The sequence below is a fragment of the Manis pentadactyla genome, chromosome 3 (assembly GCF_030020395.1).
Source record: "Manis pentadactyla isolate mManPen7 chromosome 3, mManPen7.hap1, whole genome shotgun sequence".
Lineage (NCBI taxonomy): Eukaryota > Metazoa > Chordata > Mammalia > Pholidota > Manidae > Manis > Manis pentadactyla.
In genome coordinates, this window is record NC_080021.1 from 95,396,520 (window position 1) to 95,417,937 (window position 21,418).

Below are 21,418 nucleotides of genomic sequence, written 5' to 3' on the forward strand. Positions count from 1 at the left end.
CCACACCAGTCCCACACTTATCAGATCGACAATAATTAGACACTGCCGAGTCCCGGTGAGGATGTGGAGCAGCGGCATTGACCTCCCAGCAGGAGCATAAACGGGCACCACCGCTTTCGTCACACTGGAAATACCAACCCCATGAAAAATATTCTACAGAGATTGGAAAAAAGTAAAATATTAACTTTTAAAAGAAAATAAAAGACACAATCTCAAAGTCTTCTGAGCAGAAAAGGCTTCTTGAACAGAAAAATAAAAGCAAGAATCAGGAAGAATCTGTGTTACAAAGGACAACATACAAGGACAAAAACAGTGGAGGGACAAATTTGCAACACAATTGACATGGGTGTAATTGTCAAGAAGTTATTTTAAAAAATACTTACAAATCAGAGAAAGAAAGATGGGAGGGAGGGAGAGGGAGAGGGAATCAGAATCTGCATAGTGTATGAGCAGGCAATTCACAAACAAGAAAACAATTGGCCATTAAGTATGAAAAGATGCTAAACTTTAGGAGTGACTAGAGAAATGCAAATTGAAACTATCATGAGTTACCATTTCCACACTCATCAGATTGGCAATAACTAAAAACTCTCTCAAGTATGGACATGGAATAGGGACTGCTCTCATACACACCTGGCAGGAGTGCAAACTGGTATGACCACTCGGGACGCTGCTGGAAATATCCAGTGAAGTGGAAAAGGTGTGTAGTCATGCCCAGCACTTCCACTTTCAGAGATGTCCTTTAGAGGCACTGCTACATGTGTGCGTAAGAATTGTACAAAAATGTTATCGACATCATTCTTTGTAACAGCAGAAAATATGAGAAGTTAAAGGCCCATCGATAGGGGAATGAATAAGTAAACCACAATACAGTCAAATTAATATACGCAGCAGTAAAAATAAATGAACTACAGGTATACATAAGATTGAGCAAATACTAAAGTGCAATACGATGCACAGAGAATGATAACACTCACTGAAATGGTGAAAACCCACGTAACAGTGGTGTATGTTATGGTTCTACAAAAATGTAGTAATAGTATAAAAATCATGCTGAGGAATGGAAAATACCAAAGTCAACATCATGCTAACCTCTTGCATAGGAGAGAGGGAAATAAAATCATGGAGGAGATAAAGGTGGTTTCAACTCCACCTGTACAATTTTATAAAATATGTAAAGCCAAAGCAAATATGGCAAAATGATAATATTTCTAGCATCTGTGTGAGTGGCATGTATTTATGTTTAATAATTTAAAAATTTATTGGAAAGCTACAAAATATTAGATATATTAAAATATTAACTCCATCCCAGGAAATCTGATTACAAAATAAATGAATGTCTTTTAAATGATCTAAACAACTTGATTTCAGTATTGTGTTATAAATACACATGGAAATATGATAAAGTGGTCATTGGACATCATGGGATAACAGGACAATTTACAACCCTTTACTTTTTTCAAGTTTCTATAATGCACACATATTAATAACCAGAAAAAACGTTTTAAATTTGAACTTCCACCCATGTCTTAAAATAATTCAGAAAGGATTCATGTTACAAGTAGTCCCAATTACACAAGGCTGGTAGCTTTCCCAGGCTCCAGATGATGGCTGGGTTACACCAGAATATTTTGTCATTATTATTTGCACATTGCATATGTGAATATAACAGCTGCCTCCTCTCTCAGGCTGGTTCTCTATAAAACAGACCCTAGAGATAAGCTTACCAGCTAATGCTTCACCGGGGGAATCCCAGGCTGAGGGATATTAGCATGATGGGGGGAAACTCGAAGCCAGCGCATTAGAGAGCTGACCAGGATTCCATGCGAATCATTGCTCATACCTCCAAGAGGTTTCTGGACAGACTGCACAGACTTCCCCTGGGGGAAAGCTGACCAGGGGAAGACCAAGGAATGGTTCTACCAGCCACACCTCGCCTCTCATGGACCAAAGTTGGTCTGAGGGATATGAACTCCTAGCATGCTAGGTTCCAGACTCTGAAGGAGCTACATTCCGTAGCGCTGCACTGCACCTGGAGCCAGAAAGGCAGGCAGGAATTGATGCTTTGATGTTCTGGGGCACCAGCCCTGGGTGCCAGGTGCTGTGGCTGCCAAGAAGCTGTTAGTGTTGGGAGTGGCAGTGTAGTGGCTGGGGCCACCCAGGAAGGAGCTGCTTGCCTGGGCCAACCTGGGCAGGCATGCTAAGAGACCCCATGTGTCAAGCCCTCATGCCACACAGAGGCACTCACACTTCTGTGGCATCCCACGTGAACACGCTGAGGACAGGATGCCCTCATTTTCCCCCAAAGAGGAAGTGCAAATCCAGTGTCCCCGCAAACTATATTCTGAAAAAAGCGGGAGCCTTGGCCTAGGTGATTTACAAAGGGCTCCCTCTTCTTCCTCAGCACTATGGAAAGGATATCCTGGCCTCTCCATCCTGTTTACTGGAGGCCAGCATCTGGGAACCATCCAGGAAGTCATCAGCCTGGCTCCAAGTTGCCCTCACAAAAGGATCCAACCCTAAGTCCCCGACGTCCCAAATTTCCTATATCCAGTCTTGTATTTTGTCCTGCTGTCGGGAAAATGCTATCAAACAGCATCACACGCTGGAGAAACTGCCCATGAAAGCAGTCACTCAATGTAGCAAATTTTACTGTCTTATATGAAGAAATTGCCACAGCCACCCACCCTTCATTATTTAGCAATAAAGTACTTTTAAATTAAGGCATGCACATTGTTGTTTAGACATAACGCTATTACACACTTAGACTACAGTATAGTGTAAATATAACTTTAATATGCACTGGGAAACCAAAGTTTCATCTGACAGGCTTTACTGTGATATTCACTTTACTGCAGTGGTCTGGAATCCAACCCCCATTACCTCTGAGCTCTGCCTGTACTTTCTCAAGCCAACGCTGTCTGCCTCCATCCAGGTCTCTTTCCACAATGCACCCTGAACTACAGGGCATCTACCATTCCAAAAATTTGAATCAAAAGATAGCAATTGGTTACAAAACAAATTTTGAGGTTGGTGGGAAGGCATGGTGGTGGTAACCATGCACTGATCTGATGTCAGGATAATAACTCGAGTTTTCTTTTACAGGAGAATACTTTGGCCCAACACGTGAATTACTCAGGCTTGGGCTGACATCATATAAACCTGTTAATGAAATTATGCTCTATACACCTCTGTGGCCATGTAGTATTTTATGTAGCATTTTCACCTTGCCAATTAAAACACCCAGTCTTCACACTTGAGTCACCCAAGGTCATGTCCATGTGAACAGCCTTTTTTTTTTAATGTGGTCTTTGCACCTTCAGTAAGCATGACACTCTCCCAAGGCTTGAAATAAAATAGTAACAACACCAAATGCCATACAAAGGGGAAGTGGCTTCTGGTGAACTGAATGTGGTAAACAGGCTCATCAGGCAGCAGCTGAATTAAAAATTGTCTTTTGGTGGCAATATGGAGAGAAATGAAAAAAAAAACCAAAACGTTTTGCTTTCATTTAATTTAGAGGTATGTTAATGTGTTTGGTTTTCACATTATATATAGTTTTTAAATTGTCATCAAAAATCTTCAAGCACAAACAGAAATACAATGATCATACTTACTCAGTCATCCAAACCGTGACCTATTTGGGTTTAGTGTATTTTGAGAAAATGAACAACATGCTTCCCACTTTTGTCTGCCCTGTAAGGCTTTGCCTTTGTTATTAAAGGCCCGCTACTAGAAAATGCTTCCATAATAGAAAACAAAAGACCAATTTCTATATGCAGAGCTTGACTGTCAGTAGAAGAATATATTTAAAGAGAGGTAAAGTACATGAACTGGCTGGGATTGGAAGGAAGAATCATTCCACTGAAATTTCCCCAGTGCCTCATCTCCCCGTTCACGTTACCTCTGTCCCTCAGTGATGTCACCCAGGTATACGGGGGCAGAGGGCAAGAAGCATGTCCCACATGTGAGAGACCCTGAGATGGGACAGGGTGGTGAAGGTATCTCTTGTTAACAGGTAATGGTAAGTGTAAATATGGTTAATTAATGCTCTCAGAGACACGCAATAGGCTTTCCACTAATGCACCAGGTAACTATAGAATAGCTAAAGCAATGGAAAATGGGAAGGCTAGAGGTGATCATGTAGAATTCAACATAATGTTATAATAAAAAGAATGAACACAAGTTCTTAGAATAAAAAGTTATAGGGTTAGCAGTGAACTTTGAAAGGATTTGAAGAGGCATGGTTATTACAACCCCATAAACCCATGCTTCAGTGAATGGCAGGAAAAAAGACAGAACAAAATGCCCCAAATCCAAACCCTAAAACTGTATTCAATAATCTTCAACACAAAGACATGAACATCACCACAGAATTTATTTTTACTTTATTAACAAGGTGACTTACAATTTTTTTCAAGTAAAAAGGGTTTTTTCATTAAGAATAAAAATTAAAATATAACTCTGATATAGATTTTCATTTATTTACATGAAAACATATATACAGAATACAATCTTACAGCAAACCAACAACATGCCCTTTGTCCTGCAAATCTCAAAAGTAAAAACACCAATTTTTCCTTTTACACACCAAAACATTCACAAGATATGAATCAAATTTCAGTACAAACTGTTCAAACTGGAATGCAAAACAGTAAAAGGTCTTCTGACGCTCACAACTAGGTATCGTTTATGCTTCCAGGTATCATGCTGGCTCCCATTCTGAACAGATGAGATGATTCTTTTCTCTGTCACCTAAAAAGAAGTCTCCCATTCCCCGTCCTAAGGTGATTTTCAGCACACACTTGTCCCAGACCTTACTTTTTCTTCAGTGAGTTTCTCTGGCCCACGTGAAGCTCTGCTCTCTGGCTTGCTAACGTAACAAGACCTACAGACTCACTGGTACTGAATTCTAGCTGATGTAAAGACACGACAAGATGGGAAGACTACAGCTCAGGACATTGTTTGAGTCATCACTTATCATCTAAACTGAAGATGCCTTTGACCAAAACCCAAGGCAGCACCGTGTGACAGAGTAAAATAAGTGGGTCAAAAGTAGCACAATTTGGTTTGTCTTCCATACTCGTATCTCTAGTGATAAAAGCTGTGATAACCAATCAACTTAAATATTCAATCAAGTTAAAGGAAATAAAGCCATTTCCAGAAAACCCTTGAACAGAAAATAAAAGATTAAGAGAATCATTAAATTATAATAGTTGCCAAAACAGCTTTCCCTTGCTATTTACTTACTGTACCAGAGACATGGGTAGTGTGTGTCTTTCTCCAGGGAGTTCTTCTTTTCAAACTGCAGAGACCTTAGTTTCCTATTTTTCCCTTCAAAAAATTACACACTTGATCACAGCTCTCTAAAGACAGAATACAGTTCTTGGAGCCTAGATTCACCTGTTAATCAAAAAGCAACCGTGATGCTCGAACCACAACATAGACCTTCAACATCACAGTTTTAAGAGTTCTATATACAGAAGTAGATATAAATGGGCATTCCTCTGAAGAAGTATGAAAACTCCTAGTGCTTCCGAAACAAAGGCAGAACAGCTCTTAGGAAGAGATGTTTGGTATAAGATAAAAGGCAAATCTCAGAACTTGCCCAATACAACACTCAAGCTGCTATGAGACAGATTAGGAAACAGATCCAATCTTCAAAGGCTGATCACAATCAACCTTCTAGAGATTGTAGCAAGAGTCAGAGGTGGCAGTGTGAAAGGCTTCAGTCATTTCAACTTACTGAGGAACAAATAAAACACAGGAAATAATCTTTTGAATACGATCACAGAAGGTAAAGCTACCTAAGAGTGGAACAGCTCAAACACCATGTGAGTCAAACTTGGATCAAATGAACCTAATTTTAAAGGTGATGGATATGTTCTCTATACTATGCAACTTCATGGTAAAGGAAACTGGTATTTGTTTTTTCGTTTTGTTTTGAAAAATCAAAGAAGTTCTATAATGCCAGATGTACCCTGCTCTTTTTAGGTTTACATTTTTGCAGATGGTGATATTTTCCCAACCCACTACAAATTCAGTCAAGAAGTTAGGGGCTGGAACAAGTGCTGTTGGTTTTGGGGCGGCACTGAGCAGCAGCCAATTAAAGCTGAGGTGGCACCTATGCTTCTCACGTTATACACACTGTACAGAATGCAAGCGTCTGCTTGGCCGGGAGAGAGAAACCACTCTTCTCCGCCAGCTCCAGGAGGTAATGAGCAATACAGTGTGTACAGAGGACAGGACTTCGGTCCCAACGTATTATCAGAGACAGAGGAGCGATTGTATCATCTGGAGACAGAGAGGGAAGGAGGCGTCATCTGTTGGAGTGTTTCGACCAACAAACTTTTGGCTCAGGGGCTGTGGTGGTTCCAGGGATATGGTGTAAAACCACCATTTCTTGCCAAGAGAACAGACCAACACGGTAAAATGTTCCTTGGAAATGACCCATAAAGCAGCTGGTGAGAGGTGAATCCTACAGAGAAATGGATACCACCTTAAAATTCTGTGGCCGAATTCCTCCTGATGTGAAGAAGTACAGCAACTATCATGAGAAGCCCCCAAACAATCCAAGTTTAGAAGGACGTTGGCCACACTCAGAACAAAAGGTTTGCTCTAGTCCTAAACTATGTCTGGGCCCTGGAAGGGCTGGGAGATGGCCTGTGGATGACCTTCATGATGGAGCTGCGCCATCTACCTCGAGCTGCGGCCATCCCCTCCTTCCAAAGCAGAGGCTTGTGAAGTGGTTGATCCGCACGGAGAGAGACTGCAGACAGGGAGAGTTATGGGCATCTGGCCTCTCAGGAAGAGGACGCTCCCCCAGCAATGGCAGCTGTGTCCCGTCCGGGGCTGCCCAGAGGAAGACCTCCTGGCTCCAGAGATACCCCAAAGATCTACGTCCTCAATGTGGCATCTCTTCCTCTGTGCCATTCCTAGAAAGTCCATGAGAAGGTGACATTCATTCTGGTAGTACACTGTCACATGCCTTCATTCCTGTTTCAAATGCAACAGTAGCTCAGCTTGAAAAGGCCACAGTGAGGGATCATCAACGAGTCAGTGCAGGGAAAATGCCAAAGATCTTGAAATGGATACTGCTTCCACTTGTCTGACAGAGTTCAATGCCACAAGACTGAGGGCTTTAAGGCCAAAAAGTATGTGGCTAGGAAGGCAGGGTGGCAGAAACATGAGCTTAGAAAAGACCCGAGTGCAGGTGGAGCGTGACCCACCCCAGCACTGCCATCCTCACGGTGGTGCCGCTGGTGCAGGTCCGCATACAGCCTTCCATCAGAGGTCCCCGGGCAAATCCACTTGCCTAATGCTGAAAACTTAACTACTGAGATCGGCTGCATGGGACATCATGAAGTCTCAATGGCAAAATTTTTGTTTTTCATCTGTAATAGTCACAGAACATTAGTAAAGGTTAGCATTAGTAATCATACTTTTCAAAATCTGACCGATAATCACACATGAAAATGGAGCAGAAACAGGAACAGCTAATGAGCCACCACACAGTGTTACTGGGATTGGTGAGACTCTTATCAAAGAGAAGACCAAGGTAATGACTGCAACAGAGTAGCAGGCGGGCGTTCCAGCCTCTGCTTTGGCGTCCACTTTTGGGCAAGCCGGAGGTGCCGTTCCCTTGCCTGTACTGACAAAGACATTTGCACAGAGAGCACAGCAGAGCGGGGTGGCCCACTGCCTTTGGATGGCGGCACTGGATCACTCATGGGCACAGATGGGTGAGAGCTTGGTACAAAAAAATCAACCAGTTCCCAGACCACAGATCTCTCTGCAAATAACTTAACTGACTTAATGCAAAATGCCCGAGAAATGTCATAAGCACCTTAAAGCCAACGTGAGCCGAAGAAAATAAAGAATAAGGAGTTAAAATCTGCGATGACTTGCTTTTTTCACGTTCTTTTCCTCATTTTGGCCAATCTGGATTCTCCCCTCACGGCACGAGAGGGATGGAGGCAAAGGGGATGTGTGTTCACTGCTACACTCCTGTCACCTCACAGGAATGAGGTCCAGGGCAATTCAAAGGCATCCAAGATCACAGAGTTAGTTATTAGCCATGCCAGGATAGGACCCGGGACTGTCACAGTGCTGGCTCCGACGCATCCTGTTGGGAACGTACTGCCTCCTCACTGCTCCAGGTCGTGCGTGCACCAGGGCAGAGCTGAACCAGGCGGTGCACCAGGTGGTGCACAAGGAGCTCCGCAGGAGACCTGCTGCAGTGGTCCTCTAAGCAGACACAGCTGGGCTAGAAAAAGCTTCTCTCAATCTTTTCCTCTTGCTCTCTTAAACTCTTCCTTCACTATACAACTCAGCATTTCCCAAGGGACCGAAGCAGTCACTCCCTGATCTGTTCACAATTATATCAGGATGTTAGAGATGTCTGAAGTTCTATGAAAGACAGCAAAGAGAACTCTCTACAGACTCTAGATGTCCATCACTCCAGAAAAACTGTCTCACAACGATAATACCTTGCGCTCCCTGAAAGGCACCTCTGACAGACCGTGCCTGTTAACTCTTCTTTTAACAACTACATCCTGAAACATCACCACAATTGTTTTGGAGAAATGAGTTGCTATCAAGATCAAACTGCAGTGACAACCACGTAGCCACAGGTGTATCATTATGAAAGAAGCATCTGGAAATGTGCCTGAGAGTGATTAAAGCAAAAACTACCAGCCAGGCATCCTCCTTGGTCACATCTGGAAAGACAGCAGCTGTGCCTTAGCTCTCGAAGAAATGTGGGCCTTGGTTTAGGAAACCTCCTTCCTAGGAGGCTGCCTGGTTTGGAGCAGGAGGAAGATGAGACTCGGCTCTACAAAGAAGTGCCTCAGTTTCCTCTAGGTTCCAATTCAGAACTTCACTTACACTCCCCAGAGACTGCTGCTGTGGGTCTTGGGTGTGCATTACAAACACGAAAATGTCAAACAGGCTGGCTGATGGCAGAGCCCTCTTGCCTCCAGCTTCTTGGTGATTCTTAGTGTATGTGCTGTCTCACTATCCCAGCAGAACAAAAGCCTCCATATCCAAAAAACCTTCGCAAGACAGTGCATCTCCAAGACTGGGCCACCTACAAGAGGGGGTCAGTTGGCATACTGGGCGTAGAAGGCCACTTTGACCCTCTCAATCTGATGGCATAGCTTGATGGCAGGTCCCAACTTCAGTTCCATGCACTCCTGCACCGTTGGAAGGGTCAGCAGCAGGAGTGCCTGGCCGTCAATGTCCTGCCGGGAGAAAAAGTCATGTTAGAGCTGAGATGGTGGGCACTGAGGGATGCACTGGGAGGAGCAGCCTTCCTGGGCACTGCCCTCCTTTCCTCCGCCTCTGCAGAGCACTGGCAGAGACACCACCCTGGCCTGATGACTGCCTAATCTTTTGGTTGATACAATCCTTCCACTAAGAGAATGCTGGCCACTCTGACATTCACATACTTAGGCTGGTGGGCATCTTCACAAGTTCTCTGCCAAGCTTATGGCCCCTTGCGGGGAGAATGCTCCTGCCCCCAGGCCCAGTCCTTCCCACCTTCTGCTAAAGAAGTGGAGACTTTCCTATTCATGGAGACAGTCTTCATATTCCAGAGCAAATAACTGAGGCTCCCTGAGACTGCGGGCCCATAGCAACAGCAGAGGTCAGCAGTGGAAGGAGAGCAGGGACTGAACTTGGCACGTTGGTCTCTGCCACCTGGGGAAGCAGTGCGCCCAGGTCCGCCATGATCTACAGAGACCTAACACTCATGCCCCTGCACACAGGCTTGGATCTCAGACATCAGGGATTAAAAATTTCACAGGTAGCTAATTTTCCTAAATTAATAGTTTATTGGGCTGCCTTGAAAATATCCTAAGGCAAAAAACCAAAATGGGTATAAATGTTAGCTTTGGGAAGCCTAACATCAGGAATCAGCCTAATTTATTGCATGATCCGTTTCAAAAGCCCCCTTGATGTGCTCCATGATCCCTAATAAGTACAGTAGCAAGAAACTTAGCATTAACTTAGAAATTATGAACACAAATGCAATGTATTATTTTTACATCACACAGGGCACTAGCTATGACACATGCAACATTACGCCGCGTCTCCACCAAGACTCATATCTGACCTCAAACTGCATGGTAAATGGACCAGTCTAGGATATGTGTGGAAAGTGATAAACAAACTTATAACTGTCAATTAATTTCTGGTGTTGCATGTATATTACTCTCTTTCCTTTTTCTATATAGTGCTTTTATATGTTATTTTACTTTTTCTTTAGATGCTTCCTAGAAGGCTGACAGCAGTAAGGGGGACTTGAAAATACTGAGAAATAGTGCTCTTCTTAAGGTCATGAAGCAAACAATGGTCTCCAGACTAGGCCTGTTAGCCTACTGCATTCAGGGGAAAGTTCATGTTAGATCAGAACTGAACAGAAAGGTGCGGGCGTAGGGACACAAAACCTGCAGGTATCAGAGGCTTCATAAAAATACCCTGTTAAGTAGGAAACGGGATGACAATTTAAAACTTAACCATTATTTCAATGAAGAGTTGAACTGAAATTTATTTTAGGAGAGGAAAACTTTCTGAGGTGGAAGTTAATGCCAGTAAGGCTAGCTAATCTAACTACGATCACATGGCTAGGTAGAGACAGCACTGAACCAGAATTGCAGTTTTCTGAGATTAAACTTTGGAGGGAAAATTGTAGTTCAGCTCTTAACGTCTACACTGAGTCATGATGCCCATCCTTGGACATAGAGATTCACGTATCATTGAAAATCAGCCCCCAGATGCTCATGGAACTCTCTAGACCATTTCAGGGAAGGTGGCCATCATAAGCATGTACCAGTTAAGTGGGGAGGGGTGTCACTCACTTCCTCAACAAGCATTGACTGAGCAGCAACTGAGTGCCAGGCATTTTGATGGCCTCTGTAGATATTACATTGAACTAAACAGACTCTATCCCTCCCTACAGACTCCAGAAATCTCAAGGGAGGCAGACTAAGAAACAGACCCTCTGTTAAATGGACATGAAAGTGTGCACATAGAGTTATAGGTTCAGCCAGGATGGGGAGCCCAGCCAGTCTTCCACAGGTCAAGGAAGCCTTTGGAGATGAGGTGATACTTAGACAGAGGAACCACACAGAATGGCTAAGGGAGGATGGACTGTGAAACACAAGTAGTTCATGGGGGCACAAAATTCAAGGAAAGCAGGAGGCATTAAAGGTAAAACTGAGATGGCCTAGACTGCCTTTATGGAACTGGGAACTTCTTCTGAGGAGTGTGATAAGAAGTCAGTCACATTATCAGACCTGGACATGTGGAAGTTACACCTGACCACATGTGGATGAATTAGAAGGCAGGGTGGGGAAGATAGGAGCGACTGAAGGTAAGGCCATTCATTAGGAGGAACCAGGCTGAGCCACTGAGAGATGAAATTTCACTGTATGAATCTGGGGGAACACCAGCATTCACTCTGCAGCACAGACGCTACAAATGGTGCCACCCTGGTCCTGGAGGGACGTGCTATCTGCCAGGTGAGCTGGCTGCACTTGCCTGGTGCTTCCTGCAGGTGCCACAGCCAGGCAGATGGGGACCCAAAGAAGCCCCTTCAGAGCTGTGCTTAGCCCCCAAGACTCCCCATTTTTAAGGGGGAATCTTACATGGGCAGAAACAAGGAACATGACAGCTCAACTGTATTAAGCTGCAAATACCCTCAAAATAAAACCTCGCCTCTAGTAGCAAGGGTGAATCTAAGGTCTCTGAATCCCCAACCAAACTGCAAGATGGCCCTCACGCTGCCTCTTCCAAGCCAAGCAGGGTGGTGCTGGTGGTGCAGACACGGCCATGTTTACAGAGCTTCCCAGGCCACGGAGTCTTCCCTGGACAGCCAAGGCGTTTATCCTGGGGGTGCTGCAGAGCCGGAAACAACTGCAGAGACACACCCATTCCTTACCGGGAGCTTGATCCACACCAGTCAGCTATTCCTCCAACACCAGCCTCATGTCTTGTTGGGATAAATGCAGGATGGTGAGTTCTTCTAATAATTGTGCTGTCATTACCAGAGTGACTGCTACTGTCTAACCTTAAGCTCACTAAAAGGGTGAAGAGGGATTCTGAGGAATACAAGACGTCTGGCTTGCGTCTGGTACAGCATTCAGTCATTTCCCAAATGAACAGATGTCCTAAAATATGTCCAAAATAAAATTAGGTCCTGAGATTAAGTGCTGAAACTCCCACATTATTTTACAAAATTGGATAGAGAACTTGGTCTCTTTTCCTGGACACCTTTCGGGAATATGCTGTTTTGATCAGTGGCATCATTCAATTATCCACCGTGCACACCCGGACCTGCCCTCGTAGTCCACCTTCCACCTCGTGGCCACAGCTGCCACAGGGCCCTTCGCCCTAAGGCACAACTCTTCTGTTCTGCAAAGGCCCCCTCTGTCTGCTTTTGCTTAGCGGAAGAAGCCCCAGAGGCTTGCTGGAATCCACACCACCTCCTAAGGCCAGGTTCAATGCAACCTTGCCCAGCTTTCTCTGCTTATGCCCATATCCCCATGTGCACTGACAACCACTGCTTTCTTCCTTTATGTGCTGGGGCCAGCTGCTGATGTGTCTGTTGTCCCCAGGAACCTGTAAGCATTTAGGATCATGGGCCATCTTACTTATGAGTTTTCAGGTCTCTGCAGCCTGAGCAGTGAGGGAAAACTGCAGTTTTTACACAGAGAGCTACTTGGGCCAGATGAAACCAAATGAGAATGACGGTCAGTAGCTTCTAAACGGCATTCTCTGACCTTTATCAAATCAGAGTGCCCCCCTCCTGCCCTCACCCCAACACGTATTCACTCATTGCTCCAAATAAGAAAGCCAATAGGATCTTCTGATCTCTGCTCAGCAAGCAGCAGAGATGAAAAGCCTCAAGTTTATGAGCCATTGGTTTTGAGGCCACAGTCGATGGGGAGAGTCCACACTACCTGGTGCAAATTTCAAGTGCGGGCAATGTGGAATGGATGGAATTCAGTCCACAGCTTTGAACCTTCCCCCGAGAGCCAGTTTATATGTCTTGTGGGTTTTACATGGCCCACATAGAAGCCCTTGACCACCTGGGACTACCTGAACAGAGAGTGGGAACACAGAGTGGCATTTTGTCTGCAAGGAAATTCCTATTCACAGGAAGATACAGATGGCTGGAGGGGTGGATTAAGGTTATCTGATTATAGAGATCTTTCACTCTGCTTTTTATTATCTGGGAAGAATGCACTGGGAACTGGGCCTGACATTTCAAGGAGGGGGGGTGGTCGACATTCAGTTTGCAAGGGGCCACCTGAAGGCCTCTGGCTGTCACCTCCGGGCTCTCGACTCATTTCCCATCTCCCCTGATGATGTAAAACAGACCTCCCATGTGCTCTCCTTTGGGGAAGAATATGCTCTCAAGAATAAGTCATGCCTCTGAGTTCCCAACACCAAAGTGTCACCCTGCCTGTAGAAGGTACTAGATTTAGCAACCTTGACATCAGATTGTCACTGGAGTGGAGGAACAGCAGTGGTGGCTCAGTGACAATCCCGTGGTTGACTGACACATCTACATCAGCTCTCATTCATGCTGCAGACCAATGTGACCAACATCCACTCTGCAGTCCCCTGATGGGCAGAGGGAAACAAAACCGGAAATAATAGTGGACATGGTATTGCAAGGAGCACAGGGGCTCCCACCGTGCAATCCACCTCCTGAGCTCTTTGCTTTGGTTTGAAAGCAGCCTTTTTTTTCATTGATTATGTCATTATAGACCTCCAGTGATTTAATTTTCATAACTATGGTTTTATATGTTTCAGAATTGCTGACAAATCACTTGTTCTGTTAAGCACAGAATGACCATAAATGGACTGCTTTTTAAGAATGAAATATGATGAAATACACAACATCAAAGTTATGCTCAGCACAACACAAAATTAAATTAATTTTGATATAGAGGTCAGTGTAGAACTTAGCAGTTCCTTAATAGGGATATTCAAGTTTATAGAAGTATAGACAGGAGGAAGGAGGGAATAGTCTAAACGTGAACTAAACCTATAAACTATCCTAAAATTTTCTCATTGAAAGAAATCCTGATTTGGGTCACCTCTGATTATTATTTGTCTCTGATTCAGGTGATGAATAGGCAAAATTTTGTTTAAGAGTTTTGTGTTTTTGCAGCTACAGATGTGTAGAGTTTTACTGTATAATGTACATGTTTTCAGCATGAAATTATAGAGTATAGATTTGTTAAGCAGTTGCCATAACATTTCAGGATGAAAAGTGTGTATTCCAGTAATGGGATGTTTATAATTTTTGTAAATGTTCCTGGTGATTATGATAGTCTCTAAATTTACAACACCCAGAGGCATGAACACACACAGCTATTATCATCTCATGCACTGTGATTTTCCTCACACGCTGCTGAATAAATCCTCCCCTCTCTTCCAGTTCATCTGAAAACTCATACAGTGAATGCAGTGACCCACTGGAAGCCTCCCCAGATCAGGGCCATGGCATCTGAGCTCAGAGATGATAGAACACACTAGTAAAAATCAGCATTTAAAGGTCTGATTGAACAGAAAAGGACTTAAGTGCCCATGTACTCGGCCCAGCAGGCAATGGCCTTTTATTGTGACAGGTGAAATGGCCTACTGCGAAATTTGTAATTAGATTAGGAATAAGGCCATTATCAATTAATTTACCTATTTTTCTCTCTATAAGAGAAGTAAGTAGGTAAGTTGGTCCAAGCTTTCACCAGATGTGAGAAGAGAAACTGAAGGGAGAGCCCTGACCATTGCTTGGGTCTAGAAGTGGTAACATGCGGCAAACACTTCATTTCCTAAAAGTCTTGGCTGGGAAGGCATGAAACTCTCTGAGACAGTCCTAAACTGGGCTCAGAAGTATAATTAAGGACAACTTAGTATAACTAGTATTTTAGCCTTTTTCCAAGTCAGCTTTGTTCTCACCTTCTTGCTTATTACAACAAGCTTGTAAAAGGAATCAACAGGTGAGCCCTTTAACCTTTCACAGTATAAATGGTCTTCAGCTCCTCCAGCCAATCTGGAATCTAGGCTAGAGAAGCTCTGTGCTCTGTTCTAAGGCCCAGTTGAAAGCATTTCTCAGTTAAAACTGGGCATTTGAGTCTAAAAACAAAACAGAAACAAAACTTTAGACTAATGTAACTTGCTACCTTCCACATCTGTCTTTTGAATATTATAAGGCCCATAATAGACCTTTCATCAGTGTGTGTGCAATGAATATGTGAATGAAGAGATACACATGTTATAATCTGTGTCTTAGTGTGCATGATGTATAAACACAATGCTTTCTTCACAGTGCCACTGTTAATAAATACCAGCCGGGAAAATGCTGCATTAGGTGGTGGTTTAAGTAGGATGTCAACCTACTACTTAATTTTTATTTCAAGATGGAGATATAGCTTATCAGCATGCTAATTAGATGTAGCTAATCATACATGTCCTTAAGTTTCTTATCATTCTCTTTCTTCTCTGTTTGTGTGTTTTAATTGAAGGGATACACTCATTAGCAGATTTTTTATGTCTAGCAAAGCCTTTTCCTATTTGCTCTTAAATGTCACCCAGAGAACAGTTACAGAGGATGTCAGGTGGGGAGGAGGCGACCTTCTGCTCTGGCCACCATTCACTCAGCCAGCATGCACTGATTGGGTGTCTACAGAAGACTCCAGAGGTTGACCAGGCTGGGAGCCACACTCATTTGCTCTTTCTGATTCATTGTTGCATTATAGTGGACTTTGGAAACCATCTGGAAATTCACCGGGTGACCAGGAAATCAGAGTCCTTTCTTTTTTTCTCTCCCTGACTTAATGCTTGAGTTACCATCTTTCTGGACTATTGGTTTGTATAATCTAAAAGAAGACTGGATAGACATATCTTTAATTTATCATATGGGAAACTGATTTTTTAAATCCAAGGTCTTGAAAAACAGATATTTACACTGTGAGACAGTGCAAGAAATTTCCACAAACTGAGTGAACGTAGTAGAGCAAGTCATAGGTTTCAGTTTGAACTTCCTGTGTGAGGCCAGAGAGAAGTCTGCAAGGAGGCATTGTGTTCAGAGTGGCAATTTCGTTGTATATTAATTTAAGGGAAAATGTAAATGAAAACGTTCTTTCTTAATGGCTCACAGCATGTCTTACATTTTGGTAATTAGTCATTTCATCTGCAGATTTAAAATTTATGTAAAGTATAGGTTCTATTGATTGTTTTTCTGTCACCTATCCTTTGGCACAGTACCTAACATACCTATACAGTTTAAAATATTTTACAAAGAAAGGAGTGAAGAGAATAAGAGAACACTGATGAAAGCAGCATTACATAAATCACAACAGAAGGAGGGCTTCCAATTTGGCGAAGATGGAGTAGACATACTTTTCCCCTATTGCTCCTGCTTAGTACAACTAACTCCCTGGATGTTATAAATAAAAGTCCTAAGAAGACTGAAGGTGGAGAGAAGAAGGCAGACCAGCAAGTTGTGACATGGCGGTGAGTGGCTTTAGGCTGTTTGGGCAACCCGGATGTGCCAAGCAGCATGGACAAGAGGCCCAACAGAAAAGCGTGCTGTCTCATAGGCTGGGAAGGAGGCAGCCTAGAGAAGCAAAAACTGCTCTACTGCAGGACAAACTGCCCACCCCCATCTCCACCAGCAGAGGCCAAGCAAGGGACCCTGACTTCCAGCCTGGCCAGCTGGCACCAGGCCTCCCAAACCCTCACAAGGGGGCACCTGAAAAGGCCAGGGAGAGCTGGGACTTCCATTTCTACTTGATAGCAAAGAGCCCCCGACAGAGGTGTGTAGCCCATATGTCTGCCCCACCCCTGCCAAAGCCGAGTCAAGAAGCCAGCTAAAACAGAGGACCCAGAGCCGCCTAAGAGGAACTGATGTGTAGCAGAAACAGCGTACCTGTTCCTGAAAAATTTTGGCCAAGGGCGCGCAGTCGGTCAGCTTAATGAACCTCACCACGTCGGTCACTGTCCACTCCAAGGGGTTGCTTTCCAGAACAAGCCTCTCTTCCTCCTCTTGCTTTGCTTCCTGCTGAGGGAAGTGGGTTGTTTAATCACCGTGTGGTCGGCAGGATCCTCTCCAAACCCTTCGGGCCTGAGCCAGAGCCCCACCCATGAGCAGCCTTCCCCTGCCATCTCTCACTGGCACCCTGACAAGCCGTGGAAGATTTGGGCCTCTCTGGACTTCCCGAGAAGCTCATCTGGGTTATGACTTTGCCTCCATAGGTTGAGGAAAGGTACAGTGATAGCAGCTGCTGAATCCCAAGTCCAGGAAATGTTGGGCCTGCTTATTAAGGACACTTCTCTGACCAGGAGAAACGTTAAAAAGGGTCTGAGAACAGGACAGACAGGTCTCTCCATTTCTTTTGTGATGATGGTGCCAATGATCTTTTGGTAGATGGCACATGTACTGTAGGTTTGGGGAGACCTGATATGCTGATGTAATATTTTACAGCAACGTGGACTTTCAACACCTCTTATGGCAGGAGAGCCCAGTGTTCAATGGGATCTCAGAGGCTTTGTCCTGAGAAGAATGCTCTGTGGTTTTAAAACCTCCCACAAAAACAGGAGCAACCCCTTCCCTCAAATCTCCATGTTCACAGCTGCTCCACAAACTTGGGAAACCACCACATGTGTGCCCTGGCTGTGGGTCCAAGCTGTGAGCAGCCGCTTGGTTTTGGCATTTTAAACAGGGATCCCAAATTGGAGCCCTTTCTTTGTGGGCAGGAGAGCGTTTTCTCTGTGGACAGCCTGCCTGTTGGCCACAGCAGCCGGCCAGCTCCAGGCCATGGGTGTTACCTCTGCAGTGTCGCGGCCGGCGGCCGGGCCTCTGTCACCCGCCTCGGCCCCAGGGGCAGCCTGTGCTCGGCGGCCCCTGCGCACCCTCTCCACCGGCGGCCGGCGCTCCAGCTCCAAGCTGCTCCTCAAGGTGACAGCCCGCCAGGGCCGCACGGTGGGGACCTCGGCTGAAGATGTATCTGTCTGGTCATCCCGGAGCTCAGAGCCAGTCTCCTCGCTGCCGGAGTCATCATCCACAGCATCTGCGTCCTCTTCCTCACTTTCCTAGGAAGAAGGGAATCCCTGGGGGTGTGGCCACCGGGCTGGGCTCCAGGTGGCCCTGCACCAACCACTCGGCGAGGCCTCTGAAGACCAGCGTCCCACTGCAGCCCTGTCTTAGCCAGAGGGGCCAAAAGGGGTCCAGCTATTTTCAGCTGTGAAGCGGGAACACCTGCCAGACAGGGCCGTAAGCCCATCCAACTCCAGACATGCTTTTGGTAGAACGTACCTCCCCGGAGCCTGTTGCGCAGTCCACGGCAGAAGACCTCCGCTTCTTCTGCACAAACATGGATTTTCGCCGTTTCCGACGTCTGGCAGGTTTGGGATGTATGCTTTCAATGTTGCTTTCCCCAATCGGGGGCTTAATTATCTTCTTTCTCTTTCCGTAATAATAGGCTGCAAGGCGAGAGAGGATTGAACAGGTTTTTTTTTAAAGGTTACATACATACATACATGGACAGAGAGTGGAACGACAAGATGAAGAGAGGTAGGAGAGAAAGAAAAAAGAGGAAGAGAAAGCTCATGCTTTCCCTTGGGACAACAAGAATCAGCCACCTTATTTATACGTCAGGGAGCAATTCTGAGAACACAGCCCTGGGAGGGGAAACATTTCCCCAGTGTCCTCACGGTTAGAAGGTGTTGTGGGGAAAACTGCATCCCCTCAGATTCAAATGCTAGACCATGGACTTCATGCCTCTAGGACGGTGAGAAGTGCATCTAGGCCCTGGGCCAGTGGCGCTCTGTGACAGCAGCCTGAGCTGGCGGATCAAAGGTGTGTCACACGTGCCTGCAGCTCCCACAGGAGCTCCTCTGCGTTCCCCTTCCTCGTCCTAAATGCCACATCCGGCGGTGGCAATCTCTCCCCACCGGCACACTCTGCCAATTGCTCCCAAGTTGGAATCTTAAAGAAGAATCAGGCAACAACCACAGTGAACACCTCCTGGACAGTCCTTGTCATGAAGGATTTCTGGCCCTGGATCTGACCGAGACAAACTGGAGATCTTGAACACGCAGGCCAAATGAGCCAAGCACCTGTTTTCTCCTCAGGAGTGTTCCTCTTTATTATAAAGCCATATACTTCATTCTTTCCTTATTCAGTGGAGACTTTCATTGCTTCTGAGTTCTTAGAACAGAGAAGAATGTCTGTATTAACCCTTAGGATGCTAGCTAGAGAATTATCTTCCAACTTTCAGTAATAGTTGATGTGTTTTATAGAGTAAATGTATAATCAACTAATTAAAACCACTTCTAGGGATCCAGTTTTCAATTCCAATCATGATCAAGATGGCTTACTCCATAACTAAACTCCCTGTCGTCCCACCAAGTAACTCCCGTTGTTCCGTGAAAGAACCAAACACAGCAAAGGAACTTTGGTCCACAGGTGGAGTGAGACAAAAAAAATTAAAATGCACAGCTCCTAGGTTACCGGAGCTGTCCCCACCTCACGGCGAGCATGGTTTTTGTACACCCTCACGCTGCTGCATCATTTGGGTCAGCCACCCAGCCTCTGGACTGCAATTTTGTGAAACCATCAGGACCAACTGGTGTCGGTCTCCTTCAGGACTAAAATTCTCTATTTCACTTGAATGTGGTCCATAGGATGGCACTTACTAAAACCATCACAAACAACATGACTCAGAAGAGCACTGCTGCTGAGGAAGTACCTACATGCCCTTCTCAGCCTCTTGGGAGGAGCGGATTGCAGGGGGGCTTGAAACAGTGTCCCATCTCCAGTTCTCCTGGGACCACGCAGCTGATGAGTATGGACAAACCACGTTGAATGACTGCTACTTCATGGTTCTCTCCAGGTAGCAGTTAGAAGGTGCAAGCACTTGTTCACCCCTGAGATCCCCATACATGCTAGGTAAGTCTGGTGCAGGCTGGCTTTTTAGAAGCAGGATGCTGGCAATCAGAACTGGTTTTATTGAGAACAACCAAATGTGCAGTTGACTTTTAGAGCCTCAGAGATAGGCTGGGTGACCGCTGGCCTTACTGCTCTCCATTCCACCTAAATGCTGTTTGTTATCTCCCATTGGGGCTTTAGTTCAATCTGTAGCAATATTTGCTGTAAGTTGACCCAAGGGAATCTTAGGATTGTGAAGTTTTATAATACCAGACCCAGAAAAGCCCTTAAGTTCATTTCATTGTGTATAATCTGAGTGATGGTCACCTGCTTCTTCCTCTCATTACCACATTTCTGGAAAAAACAGAAGCCCTTTTTTAGGGTCAACATTCACAGTCAAGTTCAGCCCTCAGTCAAGTCCAGAGAAGCCTGCATCAGTGAGTTACTCCTCTGAGCGAAGGTAATGTGATGTGGAAACATTCTTCAGAGAGGACAGGGACATCACCATGCTTCAACTTACCTATGATTCCTCCACGTGTGAACGCTTGCAGAATGAGATGGGGTTCCACGTGACGGACAAGGTCATTGACTTTTATAGGGATGCAGTAGAAAACAGATTTTTTAAATCTGTATGTAAAAATACAGATAAAACAGAAAGTAATTCAGGCTCTGAAAGGTGTTTTAAGGATGTTCAGATTCCTGGTTCTGGTTCAGATTCCTGGATCAGACACGTTGATGAATTCCAACTGGCTGGGGCTCACGGAGCACTGACCACCCTCTGTGGGTCCTGGTGATACCCCAGCAGCTGGCTGGAATGTGGGTCAGCAGAACGAGCTTCCAGGTCACTGTGATGGGACGCAGTCATACTGGGATTAGCGATACCAAGGGGCGATGTGGAGGGAGCAGAAGCCGGGGATGGTAGGGAATTCTCAGAGCTTGAGGTCCAAGGTGGAGGTGCCTGGGAGTGGCTAACATGCATGGAGATGAAGATGGAATATGGGATGGACAGGCCTTGGGAAAGGCCACAGGAGAAGGCAGCAGCCACCAAACATGACAGGGCTGGGAAAGGGAAGTGCTGCAGGTGGGAAGGTTCCACTGGGAAGCGGTCAGAGCAAAGGTGGCCTGGGCTGTGGCAGCCACTCTGAGTCCCGCGTCACCATCACAGTGGGGAAACAAAGGCATCGGGAACAAGGAGGTGGTGATGGCTCCTGCTCCCTGGAACTACTCCAGGGAGATTTTGAGGAAAGAGGTGCAAATGGGAGGGAAGCAGGTGATGACACGAAGCTTGCCCCATATGCCGCGCAATGAAAGACTAACTGTTCAGTGTGAGGACCCAGACAGTTACTCTGGTTACCACTGCCCACGATCGTTCACCGTGCTCTTCTTTCGGCCATACAGTTTCAGAGCCCATCAACCCCCTGACGTTCATGACAGCACACTCTCTCATTTTGTTTTTGCCAACACCTACCAATGGTA

The 21,418-nt window shown here is 45.3% G+C and overlaps 1 protein-coding gene across 4 annotated transcripts in view; it reads right to left on the reverse strand.

Annotated features, from left to right (window-relative positions):
• Positions 1–4,371: 4,371 nt before the first annotated feature.
• SFMBT2 (Scm like with four mbt domains 2) overlaps positions 4,372–21,418 on the reverse strand; it is a 196,274-nt gene continuing 179,227 nt past the window's right edge. For 3 of the 4 annotated variants that reach the window (XM_057498177.1, XM_036908174.2, XM_057498178.1), the window contains exons 18-21: positions 18,329–18,495; positions 17,842–18,105; positions 16,943–17,074; positions 4,372–9,242 (exon numbers count right to left, since the gene is read on the reverse strand). In XM_057498177.1, the coding sequence (XP_057354160.1) occupies positions 9,102–9,242; positions 16,943–17,074; positions 17,842–18,105; positions 18,329–18,495 (704 nt within the window). In that variant the 3' untranslated portion in view covers positions 4,372–9,101. The remainder of the gene's footprint in view (positions 9,243–16,942; positions 17,075–17,841; positions 18,106–18,328; positions 18,496–21,418) is intronic. The other variant, XM_036908175.2, reaches the window with a different exon arrangement.